Source organism: Lycium ferocissimum, chromosome 5 (genome assembly GCF_029784015.1).
Source record: "Lycium ferocissimum isolate CSIRO_LF1 chromosome 5, AGI_CSIRO_Lferr_CH_V1, whole genome shotgun sequence".
Classification (NCBI taxonomy): domain Eukaryota; kingdom Viridiplantae; phylum Streptophyta; class Magnoliopsida; order Solanales; family Solanaceae; genus Lycium; species Lycium ferocissimum.
This window is the reverse complement of record NC_081346.1, coordinates 58,661,936-58,676,212: the sequence shown is the minus strand read 5'-3', so window position 1 is coordinate 58,676,212 and position 14,277 is coordinate 58,661,936. Positions and strand designations below refer to the sequence as shown.

At 37.2% G+C, this 14,277-nt stretch overlaps 1 protein-coding gene across 1 annotated transcript; it reads right to left on the bottom strand.

Moving 5' to 3' along the window:
• Positions 1-5,063: 5,063 nt before the first annotated feature.
• Positions 5,064-5,998, bottom strand: LOC132058438 (uncharacterized). The gene has a single exon (XM_059450936.1). It carries the CDS (start codon positions 5,936-5,938, stop codon positions 5,378-5,380), a length of 561 nt encoding a protein of 186 aa, XP_059306919.1. The 5' UTR covers positions 5,939-5,998; the 3' UTR covers positions 5,064-5,377.
• Between the last annotated feature and the right edge of the window lie 8,279 nt (positions 5,999-14,277).

The following is a 14,277-nucleotide window of genomic DNA, read 5'->3' as shown; positions in this document are numbered from 1 at the left end:
ATCACAATCATATCACAACCATATCACCGAAAACCAAGAGGTATACTCCAAAGCAATAATGTATAAATGATGAATGCAACGCATATGCACCGTATACATGATGGAACATCACATCTCGGCAGCACAACCCATGGGGGACCCGCGAAGTCCATGTACCAGTCACTCCGCACACAGCCCAGAGATAACTCCATATCCAACCAGTACGCTCTATATCAGTCATTCCGCACACAGCCCAAAGATGACTCGATATACAATAAGTCTCAGAATAATATCGGTCACTCTGCACACAGCCCAGAGATGACTCATATCAAATATATCTTAATGCATCTGTATTTCCTTCTCACTTTCCATCATTAGTACCATAACAAGGCAATATCAACGTATCATAAAAATGAGTATGAATACGATGCAATGTAATGTCAAATAAACAATTCAATCCTAAACAGTACCACTCATGGCACACAAGTAATATCAGTAATAAGGCTACATAATAAGCCACAATGGCAACGAGCCAATAAGTAAATAGAACAAGATAAGTCAACAACGTAACGGGGTGGCTAGCCCCCAAATCATACAATAAGGCCCAACCTAAGGCAATATCCAACCCAACTTCATACCCAAAGGTTTACATGCATTCTCCGACAATATCATCTAAACATATGCTTCGCTAATTGAAGTATCACCATAAGGTAAACCGTAACCTACCTGAAAAGTCGAAAAGCAAACTCGAATGATCAAATCTTAGTCTTACCCTTCGTTTGTGCCTCGTGGTAGTGGAAGTCTAGTCATAACCAAATAGGGAATTAGAATCAAGAAGAATCAATACTCACAGCCTTATTTCTATTCAAGTCCCAAATCCTAACTCATGGAATGGGAAAACGAGCCTTTCAAGGGTAAAATAGGAAATTCGAAGGCTAAATATGAAATTAATACTCTAGGTGATCAATTCCAATCAATTAGAAGCTAGATTAACTTATGGAATACTCAAATTCAGATTCTAGGTGAAACTCCCAATTTTGGGCATAAACCCTAACTTTAAATCTCACAAATTGGTCCCTAATAATGAAAGAATCATGTTTATATAGCTACTACTCATCAATTCCATACTTAATCAAGCTAAACCCACCAACAAATCAAGGTTTTATAATTAACAACTTATTCAAGTAAGAAATCCAAAAACCCTCTCTTATTCTTCCAAGTTCTAGGGATTTGCTAACATGAATTCTTACTTAGAAAAGGTAAATGAAAGAGATTAAGATTAGGGAACTTACCCTAATGATAATCTGACCAAACCCTCCGCAAATCACCTCCAAGATACTAAGGAAATGCAATATAAGGAATGGCAAGAATAGGGGTTTTCTTAAGGCTTTTAAATAAGAATCTGGTCCGTCAGCCGCTTCCGCGGTCACCCCACCGCTAAAGCAGCACCGCTATAGCGGTCACCCCACCGCTAAAGCGGTCACCAGATACCAAAAATTTTTGATGTCTTCCAAACTTGGAATCGACACCCGAAACCATCCCGGACACAAACCAAATAAGCAGATATACATAAAAACGCGCTCGTGGCCTCGAAATTCCCATCGGATGTCTTGTTGTCCAAGTCAACCCCCGATACCTCAAAACTAACTTTCCAACCCAAGTCCCAAAATGCACCCGAGTGCATTGGGACCCAAACTAAATATACACACAATTTCTAAACGACCATCCGGACCTCTCGAAATCGATGGATTTTCGATAAAGGTCTGTTTACCCAAAAGTTAACTTTGAATCATCTCTTTTCACTTTAAGCCCAAATTTCCCACAAACTCACCCATATCACGTCTAATGACCTCGAGAAGCCTGTCAAAGGTCTCTTTGAGTCAAATGTGAGCTAATCAGGCTCGGGAAAAGGACCAAGAGCATCGAAAAGCAATAACAACCAAACAGGTCGTTACATCTCTTAAGTATGAAACATCCAAATATGGTTATGCTATAGCCTAGATTATCCTACAAGGGGAACATGACTCTAACTTCGGAAATTCACCATATTAAACAGAAAATAAGAGTAGGACATAACACAAAAATAGAAAGAAGAGGCATATAATATACATGTACAGTACATGTATTTCAACATTTTCTTTTTTTTAATGTCATCTTCTATACAGTAATTCCCCTTTCCTATTCATTGAAACCTTAAAGGATCTCATAGGAGTGTGATTCAACAAAGAGGAACCCCAACAGCCTAAGATCAGTACTACTAGACTGAGTAAGTGAACTCAAAGTCTTTCCTAACTTTTCCCTAGCCCCAGGTAAGTCACTCCTTGCCTTACCACATCGAAGTGACAACCTCTTAGGCTTCATTTACACTTATGTGATCATATACCACCTCATTTTTATTCTAAATAGTTCTTGTCGGTTTAAACTATCATGAAGAAGTCTGGTCCTTTACCTTTCATTACTTCTTAACTATGTTAAACTCCAGTTTCCCATCCAATCAGACACAACAATATAGTTATAGAATTCCTTAGTCAGTTTCTTAGCAAGGTGGGCATGATGTACACTTCTTAGAGCCAAACAAGTACTTCTGAACATTCCATAAATCAACATATCACCATTCATGAACAAATACATCATACAGAGAAGCACATAATATTGCAAGTGACAGGTTCAGGACTCAGAACAGATTGCTAAGATTATCACAATTCTAGACTTTCCATAAAGACCACTCTTAATCTAAAGAAAACACATTGGAGACATGGTGAATGAGAAACACACGGAGAAGCAGTAGGCAGGTTTCAAAACTCACATTAGTTCAGGACTTTGCTCAAAAGGAGCAGAGAAAGACAAGTTAGGTTTCAACACGGGACATGCTATCTTTAAATAGGATTGGGCTAGTAAATAAATCACATACAAACATGGGGGCTCATATTAATATTCATGTATCAAAACCAACTATTATATATGTTAACTAATTATATTCAAGCTAAATAACTAAGTAGACCATCATATTGAGTTATCTTAATAAGCATACACTAACACTGGAATAAAACACTTAGATAGGTCTATATCTAAGGTAATAAACATGTAGGTAAACAGTAACTTAGGCATAGAATGAGCTAATAAGCATACCCATGACACATAGCTAGGCAGGGTCAAGCATGAACAACTTCTAATCATGCTAATGAACCAAAGAAATATCAAAATAAAACATAGATTTAGGCAAAGATTCAAACTAAACAACCCTGTAGGCATGCTAATGATTAGATAATCTGACTTAGCACATACTTGACTGAAATAGCAACTATACTAGCCTAAAACCACACTAACACCCCAAAGAATTAGCAAATACTAAACATATACAAGATTAGATATCATTCTAAACTAAATGGAGACTATATGCACACTGACTTAGTACAGATAACTACTAATCTAAACTCTATCAAAGTAATTCAGGCTTAATCTAAACAAATTAAGCTAAACTACATTACACTAAACTACATTAAACTAAACAAGATTAAGCATATATAGCCTACTAATGACTAAACTAACTAAATATAAACACTCTAGCAACTAAATAACACATGATTAAACTAGACAGGCACACAAACATAAACACATTAAAACTAAACCAAAAATAAAAGAAAGGAAGAGCATTTACCTTTATTGTGCACAGCCCTTGTCAAGATTTGAAGTTGGAATCCTTTGCTTCTTACCCGGGACTCAGCCACAAACAAGAAAAAAGAAAATTCAGACTAAGACAACTCGATTAACTAAAGGTTTTAGCAAATTAATGTTAAATCCATAAGTAAACCAAGTATTTTTGCTCTGAATTTGAGAGTTGTGCATGTAAAATAGTGGAATGGGGGTTCCTTTATATAAAACCCCAAAAATCCTAAAGTTTTGTTCCCAAACGATGTGGGATTTGTGAATTTGCAAAAGAATTCACTTGAATCCGTGTAGATTGAAAACAATCAATAACAATCATTCATTTGCAATATCAACGAGACAAATCCCTTAATTTGTACTCGTTTGACTGTGATTCTGCAGAAAAGCAAAGAAAAGAGGAGGGTACTACCTTGTTTAGTTGTTGCATGGTGGAGAGAGGAGGCAAACATTTCGACCATGTCAGGTCTGGAAAAGGCATTGTATACCTGACTTATTGCCAAAAATGGAAAAGATGACGAAGAGATAGAAGGAGAGAACTGGGCGGCACGAGGGTTTTTCTTCAACCAATAATGAGACCTTACGAAGTCTATTTGTGTGTATGTATTCGTTGAGTGGGCTGGGTCAATCCGTCTTGGACTGGGCTCGGCCAAAAAATAAAGGGGTTGGCCCAATTTCGTTTAATTCAAATGAATTGAAGAAAGAGACGGCTATTTTATGCAAATGTGGTTGTAACTTAAAGAATGCAATTTAAACAAACATTTTCAATTAGGGCCACTTAAAAATAATTAGTCGTTTCTATTATAGCCCAATTAAAAGTGTTGGCTTAATTAATCTTTCAAATATGAACGTACTTGCTATGCAGAAGAAGACAATTTGCTATTTCAATTACAGCCATAATTAAGGTATAGAAAATAATTGGCTATTTTGATTATGACCACAATTAACTCATGAAGTAACTGAGAATTTCAATTTAAAACAATTAATGCATCAAGTAGTTTGGCCATCTCAATTCTAGCCATTTTGAATGCAATTTTGCAATTAGAGCCACATAAACCTAAAATTGAGATGCAATTGATTTTTTACTTGATTAATCGAATTTCTTGATTTAACGGAGTAAAATATTTATCAATTAACCATTATAGTTTTGAGCAATTAATTCAATAATTGTCTTTACTATTTTGAATTAAAATTTTGATAAATGTTTAAAAATTCTTGAAAATATAATACATATACAAAGATGATATACAATAGTATATTTGATAATATTTTGCCAAATGAAATGGAAAAATGTCATCGAAATAATTTTGTAAAATCATTTTTGACTTGTAAATGTATATTTTACTCCGTTTGAGACTCAAGAACTCCGAATAATTAAATAAATTTATTGGAGGGCAAAAATTAGGTGTCAACATTCATAATGAGACAACAACAACAACAACCCAGTGAAATCCCATAACGTGGGATCTGGGGAGGGTAGAGTGTACACATACCTTACTCCTACCAAGGTAGGACGGCTGTTTCCGAAAGACCCTCGACTCAATAAAAAGCATAAAAGAAGGTCAGATGATGCTAAGAAATTCAAAGCGATATGGAAATGCAAATAATGAAAGTGACACAGATAAAATAGGATAATCAAAGTACAAGAAATAACAGATAATAGCAGAAATCAAAGCACAAGAAATTATACTGCGATAATGCGACTACTAATAAGAAAGGATAACGAGACTATCTACTAGCCTTCTACCCTAATCTGGGTCCTCCAAACCCTCCTATCTAAGGTCATGTCCTCGGTAAGCTGTAACTGCGCCATATCCTGTCTAATTACCTCTCCCCAATACTTCTTCAGCCTACTCCTACCTCTTCTGAAACCATCCATGGCCAACCTCTCACACCTCCGCATTGGGGCATCTGTGTCTCTCCTCTTCACATGCCCAAACCATCTCAGTCTCGCTTCCCGCATCTTGTCTTCCACCGAGGCCACTCCCACCTTGTCTCGAATAGCCTCATTCCTAATCCTGTCACTCCTGGTGTGCCCACACATCCATCTCAATATTCTCATCTCGGCAACTTTCATCTTTTGAACGTGAGAGATCTTAACTGGCCAACACTCTGCCCCATACAACATAGTCGGTCTAACCACCACTTTATAGAACTTGCCCTTAAGTTGTGGTGTCACCTTCTTGTCACATAGCACTCTAGAAGCGAGCCTCCATTTCATCCACCCTCCCCCAATACGATGTGTGACATCATCGTCAATCTCCCCGCTGCCTTGCATAATAGACCCAAGATACATGAAACTACTTTTCTTCTGGATGGCACGGGTACCAAGCCTCACTTCCACGCCACCTCCCCGAGGTGCTTCACCGAACTTGCACTCCAAGTACTCGTCTTGGTCCTACTCGCCTTAAACCCTTTAGACTCCGCAGTATGTCTCCAACCCTCCAGCTTAGCGTTAACTCCACTACGAGTCTCGTCGATCAGGACTATGTCATCTGCGAAAAGCATACACCATGGCACCTCACCTTGAATTGGCCGCGTCAATCCATCCATCACCAAGGCAAATAAAAAAGGACTAAGAGCTGATCCTTGATGCAACCCCATCACAACTGGGAAGTGCTCTGAGTCTCCTCCTACTGTCCTTACCCCGGTTTTGGCTCCCTCATACATGTCCTTGATCACCCTAATGTACGCCACAGGTACACCTTTAGCCTCCAAGCATCTCCATAGGATCTCCCTTGGAACTTTGTCGTAAGCCTTTTCTAGGTCGATGAATACCATGTGTAAGTCCCTCTTCCTCTCCCTATCTTGCTCACCAATCTCCTCACAAGATGGATGGCTTCGTAGTTGAGCGTCCCGCATGAATCCGAACCGGTTCTCTAAAATAGACATGCCTCTCCTCACCCTCATCTCCACCACCCTTTCCCACACTTTCATAGTATGGCTTAGCGACCTGATACCTCTATAGTTGTTGCAACTCGGATATCTCCCTTGTTCTTGTATAGAGGATCATTACACTCGACCTCCATTCTTCGGCATCATTGCCGTCTTAAAGATGACATTAAACAACCTAGTCAGCCACTCCAAACCTGCCGAGCCCGCGCTCTTCCAAAATTCCCCAAGAATCTCGTCAGGTCCAGTCGCTCTTCCCTTGCGCATCCTACGAACAACACCCTTAACCTCCTCAACCTTAATACTCCTGCAATACCCAAAATCGTGACGCCTCCCTGTATGTTCTAAATCTCCCAACACAATGTCTCTGTCCCCTTCTTCATTCAAGAGTTTGTGGAAGTATGACTGTCATCTCCGTCTAATAAGACATTTCTTGAGACATCTCTTGTATAATGAGACATTTCTTGTATAATGAGACATTTCTTGATTTAAATTAAGAGAGACCACCTACTTCAAGAAGGAAAAAATATTATTTTGGACATTATTATTTTCATTCATTTGTCCAAAAATATAAAATACAATGCCAAAAAAGGGAAAAAGGGCCTTGGGGTGCGGGGATGGGGGATATCCAGTTGCTTGAACACATTCACTTTTCAATAAAAATACACACGTCTTGTTCTTCTTCTTACAATGTTACTGCGAATAAAAACTCATTTTTAATGAACAAAAAGGTTTTGACAGTTAATAATTATAGAAATTCTGAAAAAGGAAATGTCGGTGTAAGTAATCTACTACTGAAAATGAACAAACCGTCAAAAAGGATTAAAAAGGCCCCTTCTCCTTTTTATTTTCTTTTTTCAGAAAACTTTGCTTTAATAAAGAATTCATTTCTTTCTAAACATTCTACACTCTGAAAATGGAAGCAAAAAAAAAGAGCACAACAGTACTTCATGAACTTAGTCAACAGAATGAATCAAAAAACAGGGCAAAATCACAAGCAAATGCATGCAAATAATCACAATAAATCTAAAAAGATTACAACTTGGTAAAAATTAACTGGAAAAAAAGGGTACCTTTTACCAACATCAAGAGTGCAAAAGTAGGGCCATTTTTGCAGAGCTAATTTCTACTTCTTATGAGAAAGAAAACCAAGAGGTGTAAGCAATGAAGTTGAAGAAAGGGAGTACTTTTTACCAACTTCAAGACCGCAGAAGTAGTGTCATTTTTGCTGATTTTTACTTCATCAAGGAAGGAAAGCCAATAAGTATGAGCGATAGGATTGTGTGAAAAAAGGGTGCGGAGAAATCAAGAAAAGGTAGAGATGCAAGTCCACACTATAGCAGTACCACAATACTTCTCCTTCTCTCTACTACGATGTGTTACTCCACGCTCATATAGGATATAACTTTGTTTTCATAATTGACTGGAAAATCGATTAGCATTTTCTGATAGGTGAGATCCTCAATAACGGAAGAGGCAAGATTTAAAAACAAAAAAGACAAACAGAAAGAGAAAAAGAAAAAGCCTAAGATAGAGATGTAATTAATGTTAATCAACACCGAAATTAGTTTACCGAAAAGAAAGGAGCGTTATTAATGTTTGGAACAACTCTTGTATGCAAGCAGCCGAGCAATATACGAAAAAGTAAAAAACATGCACATAATTGGCACGTATTTTTATGAATTTGAGAAAAATGCACATAATTTGCACGTCTTAATTAATTTGAAATGACCAAATGAATGAGGAAGTTTCTCGTGTTTTAACTAGGGGCACTTTAATCTAAATTTTATTTCCGCATTAAATATCAATTATATTTTAACAATATTTTAATTGATGTCGAAATATTAGTAACATGACACTTTCGCCATTCAAAGAGGGGGTGAATCTCCTTCAACAACAACATACATGCAGACCTTACCCCTACATGTAATAACTCCTTCACCCCCCCTATAAATACTCATTGCCTTGTTCATTCACTCCCAACACCACTACCATTGAATTCTTCCTTTTACAGACACCATAATGTCCAAACTTAATGAGAGCTCCTCTATGTTGGAATGACTGGTCTTGGTGAGTTTCCCAAGGAGTGCTTCTTTTGCAACTCCAAGTTCAAATCAGATCATGACATCTTCATCTATAGGCATATATGATTTTTTAATTTTTATATCTGATTGGAATAACTCATTCTTATAGGTGGGATCCTCAATAACGGAAGAGGAAATTTTAGTCCAAGCAAAAAAGAAAGACTGAAATAAGATTGATTAAAGATTGAAAGCTAAGACTTTATAGTTGCAAAATTGCAATTTGATAGACTGAAATAGATTTCAAATATTTTTTATTTTATTTGAAGTTGGAGTCGAAGATTGAGTTGTGTTTGGTTATACTTTTGGCATTCTAAAAAAATGAAGTATGATTATACTCCTTAATTTTTAAAAACTAGCAAAACCAGTAAACTTGACTAAATTACCTGAAATAAACAACCAAATCTACTCTAAAAGAGTAATATCACATAATGGGTAGTCACATTATGTCGTATATTGCATTCACAGAATTACAAAACTTAAAGCAATAATTGCATTAAGCATCAGGATCCCATTTACAATCTACTACATGCTATTACACTTCTTCAATAATACTATTAGAAAGATCCATTTGATAGGGTTATTTTTATAAAACCAAAAATTTCGGATAAAATTAGAAATCGGAAAATTTTAACTGTAAAAAATGAGTTGGAAAAGAATTTTGGAGCACTTTTTCAAATTTAGAATCCAACTCCAAATTTGATTCGGAAATTTTATAACCAAACACTGAATATAAATATATCCTGTTACTTAAGCACATTTACTTTCAAACCAAATAGAACTCATTTTTAATAAAAACAAAAATAAAGAAATAAAAATGGTAGGAACAATAGAAACAGGAAAAAGGATACTGGCATTCAATAATCTTAAAAATTCTAAAAAATAAAAAATTAAAGAAAGTTTGTGTAAGTAATCTCCTCATGAAAAAGTACAAACTGTAAAAGAAATAATAAAAACTAAAAAGGTCCCTTCTCTTTTTCTTTTCTTTTTTTGGAGGAATGGTTTTTTTAGCCTTTAAAAACCATTTTTAGTTTTATGACCTTTTTACGAGAGATCTTCATTTTTTACACATAAAAGATCTTAAAAGAACACATAAGAGATCTTTTTTTTTCCACATAAGTGATATGGAAAAAACACATAAGAGATATGAAAAAACCTTTTTCTTCTATTCAAATTTTCTTCCATGAGGAGGACCACAAAAGCTAAAGAGAAAAATATTCTTCTCCACTAGAATCGAACCGCGAACGGGAATGCATTTTGAACACCCGGGACCGCTTGAGCTAACCTTTTGATTTTCTTCAGGGTATGCAAAACATATATATGTACATAAACACAGAAACTCTACCCTATATATTGTAACGACCCGTTAGGTCGTTTTGGCTATTTTGACAATTTTACCCCTGTTGACCCTTTCCCTAGCTTCATTAGCATATATTTGACTTGTGGTGGGTGGTGCGATTCTCGAGACAATCGGGTGTGATCTGAGTGAGAAAATGGAGTTTTTGGAATTTCATAAGTGTAACGACCGAGTCGTTATACGCGTTTTGACCATTTTACCCCCGTTGACCCAGTTCCCAAGGTTATCGAGCGATTCTAGTGAAAATTGGAAGAATTAGCACCCTTAAGTGAAAATGTTTGATCAATAGTTGACTTTTGGGTAAACGGACCTTTTTCGTAATTTCGTAGATTTTGTGAGGTTAGGAGGGTCGTTTATGACTTGGTAGGGTGTTTGGTTCGGTCCCGAGGCTCTTGGGGCATTTTGGGTACTTGGTTGGAAACTTGACTTTAGCCATTTGGGGGTTGACCGAGTCAAGGTGACCTCCGTTAGGAATTTCGAGGTCACGAGTGAGTTCGTTGCTGTCACGACCCAAATCACGGATCGCGCGGACACCTACCCATTCCCTCATGGTAGGCGAACCCGACCATTAGTCAATCATACAAAACAACATAATGAAATAACTAAGAAGAAATAGCAGTCAAAAATCATAGATAGATAATCATGTAGAATCTACATCATACTATCCCTCGAATCTAATCTGAATAGTACAAGAGCATCTAAGTACAAATGTCTAGGAAATACAAGTCTGAAAATAAACGTTTGTCTCACAACGGGAAAAATAAAGACAGCAGGATTGAAGAGTCTCCGGGCAGCAGATCGAAACATGACTCACCCTGGAAACTCATCCACGAAGGCCTAAAGTTGAATCTGCAACAAACTCTGCACTCAGAAAAGAATGCAACAAGGTAGCATTAGTACAACAACAAGTAATGTTCGGCATCAAAGGCCGACAATAATAAGTTCGCATATACGAAGAAAAATCAACAAATAGGCATATAAGCAGTTAAATATAGTCACTAAGCACATTCACATAAGACTTGCAGTAATATGATCCACAATAGATCTCAGTAGTCTACAGTTAAAGCCTAAGCGGAAACCTCTAGTCCTCGAATTCATCAAGTGTCTAGGTAGGTGATCAACAAGCACACATCAACTCAAATAAATCATCAACCAAGAACTCAATGCGGAAACATGCCATGCAATACAATAAAAGCAACAACCAGAATTAGTGATATAAAAGGAGGTAATATGAATGCAGGTGTGATGCAATTGTCACACCCCGATCCTACTAGGGTGTGATGGGCACCCGACCCCATATTCGGAGCCGAGCGAACCCGCTGACTCTTATTACATACCTACTTTCTTTGGATTCTTAGATTAAACAAAAATAAAATACATAGTAAAGCTTTCAAAATCTTCTGTCGTTCCCAATTAAACACAATTTGTAAACATAAGGGCTCGTATCATAATGTATAATAGAAACGCATCGGCTCGTGGAACCATTTTCAAAACTCCACCCGCAAACCCACGACTCCCGCAAAGTCTCTAACTCGAACATGACATCATAGCATAGGACTCTTGACCCGGCAACTCCGAAATAGAGATGCCAACTCCCCGGAACATCTTCTCGAATGGCTTCATCAACACCGCGCGCACGAAACGCTTCCCCCGACACAAGAGGGGTCCGAGCATTGTAATATGTAAGGCATGAATAGTAACATAATAGGAGATATAGCTATGAGTAGCAACATAGTAAAAACGCTCATGAGTAATAAATGGGAACCGTAGAACATATCATGTCTTGTAGAAGTAGTACCGTACATCCGAGTGCCTCTCAAGGCGGACATGCATGCTTACTACTCTTATATGCATCCATAGCATCACATAACATCATTAGCCCGCGTCCGGGGTAATCATCTCATTTAGTGGTGATCATGCCCGGCCCTCTAGGCTCCTGTAAACATAGCAATCGGTGACATGCCCGGCCATATAGGCGCGGTGTAATCATCCAATAGCACCCGCCTTAGCGGTGACATGCCCGGCCATCTGGCACGCACAACTTAAGCATGCACAAGAGCCCAATCAAAAGCTATAACTTTATCGGAGTGACGTAAGGTCGGAAACCTCCGATTACATTATGGAATAATCATCATGACTTTGTCTCGAAGGGACTATTAATATAAGGCGAGACTATCAATGGAGAGTAACATGGCATGGGAAACATAACACGGATCATAAGACATCGTTCGTATAATTGGAATCTTTAAATTAGTCATTATCCATAGATAGAGTGAAGAAATCAAGAAATAGCTTAACATTTCCATATTGTCATATTCCTGGTAGGAACATATCCTCGACATAGTCATCATAGGCATTTACTCATATTCGACATCATCGTTGTCATTATAAAATCATATCCGTCGTTTTAGTCATAAACACTTTCAAAATCATAAAACTTGGTTTTTGGAGAAAGAGGAATACTTTGGAAAACATTTGTAAACTTTTAGGAAGGAAATCATGTTTTAAAACCATTACTTTTAGCTTTTGAACATGAAATCGTTATGAAAACGTTTAACACATCTCCCATATGAATCATGCCATAGAAAGAAGGGAATGATACCTGGGGCCGATTACTAATTATCTAGGTTTGTTGCCGCTAGTCTACATTCAAGACGATTAACGCAATTGTTATTCATTATCATATGCCTCTCTTAACCCTTCAAATACATTTACTTATAATCTGCCGAAATTTCGGAGATCTCCCCCGAAATACACCGTCCCGAGAATATGGCTACAATTCATCCATTAACAACAATCCGAGAATTCAACTCGGCCAAACCAACAACAATGCCAACAATCTTACTAACAACATTCCATTCATATTCAATTCAATTCAATTCAATTCAATTCAATTTAATTCACATAATCTTTCAACAACTCAATCAACATTTTACTTTACCCGAAACCTTCCAATTCCACAACAACCATACATGTCATCATCATTCATATACGTTAACTTCAACATCATCCTTCATTCAACACCACATAATCCACAATGACAACAACTAGAATATCAAATCACATCAATTTACCACAACTTACCAAATCCTCTACCATTCGGCTACAACACTTCTCACATAGATTTTCATGAATTTTCATTCATTTCTATACATTACAACAACAACCAACATACTACATAAAATAATTGGTTCATCACCCTTACACAACACCAACATACACGGCCAACACACCACATGCATACGGAACACAACATCAATATTCTTCATGAATTCCATCTATTTCTACACACCACAACATTCACAAGCATCCATAACATGGAAAAGAAGGTTGAATTCTTACCTTTTTCCTTCAACTTCCTCACTTAGCTAAGGTTGGGACTTTGCACCAAAGAGCGATTCTCTTTGCTTCAACAAATATACCATGTTGAAGAGCATCCTTGAATTAGTAAAAATACATGAAGAAACAAATTTTTGGAGCAAGATTTCCAAGGCCTAATTTTTTTCCATGGTTGGCCGAATGGCCCTTTCATTCTCCCTCTCTTCTTTGTTTTCTTTCTTTCTTTCTTTCTTTCTTTCTCTCCTTGTTAAAATATGACCACCCCTTTCTTATATATATACATATTGCATGCATGTGAGGGGCACATGCCCCCTCTCTAGATTTTTCTTTTCTTTTTCCCCTTCCTTTATTTCTAGAATTTTCTTATTTTCCATGGCAAAGATGACTTATCTTTTTGTCATCATTTTCATTTCATTTTTTCTAGAAATTTCTTGAAATAACAAAGAAGACTTAATTGTCTTCCTATGTACACTTTAGCCCTCATAAAAAAAATGTGAGCATACACTTACATGTGCTACATTTTCGGCCAACATAGCCATTCCATGAATTTTCTAGAACATCATAAATTCCCATTTTACCCTTAGCCTTTCCGCAAAATTACCATGATGCCATTTGCAAATTTCCCTTTTTGCCCTTAACCTTTCCCAACATTTCCATACTAATAATAGTCATAAATAATATTTATAACAACTCGTCCATTAAAATAATTTTTAAGAATGGTCTCGCCCTTAACTTCCCACGACGACCTCGAAATTTCCAAACGTGCAATATACGGGCTATAACAGCAATGCAATGCACTATTAAGATATCGTACACACATATACGATCCACGTCTCGATAGTCATGATTATCCATGCACCAGTCATTCCGCATACAACCCTGAGATGACTTTCACAACACTAGCCACTCCGCATACAACCCAGAGATAGCTTCCATGTCAAATCTACCCATAGGCACTCCGCACAC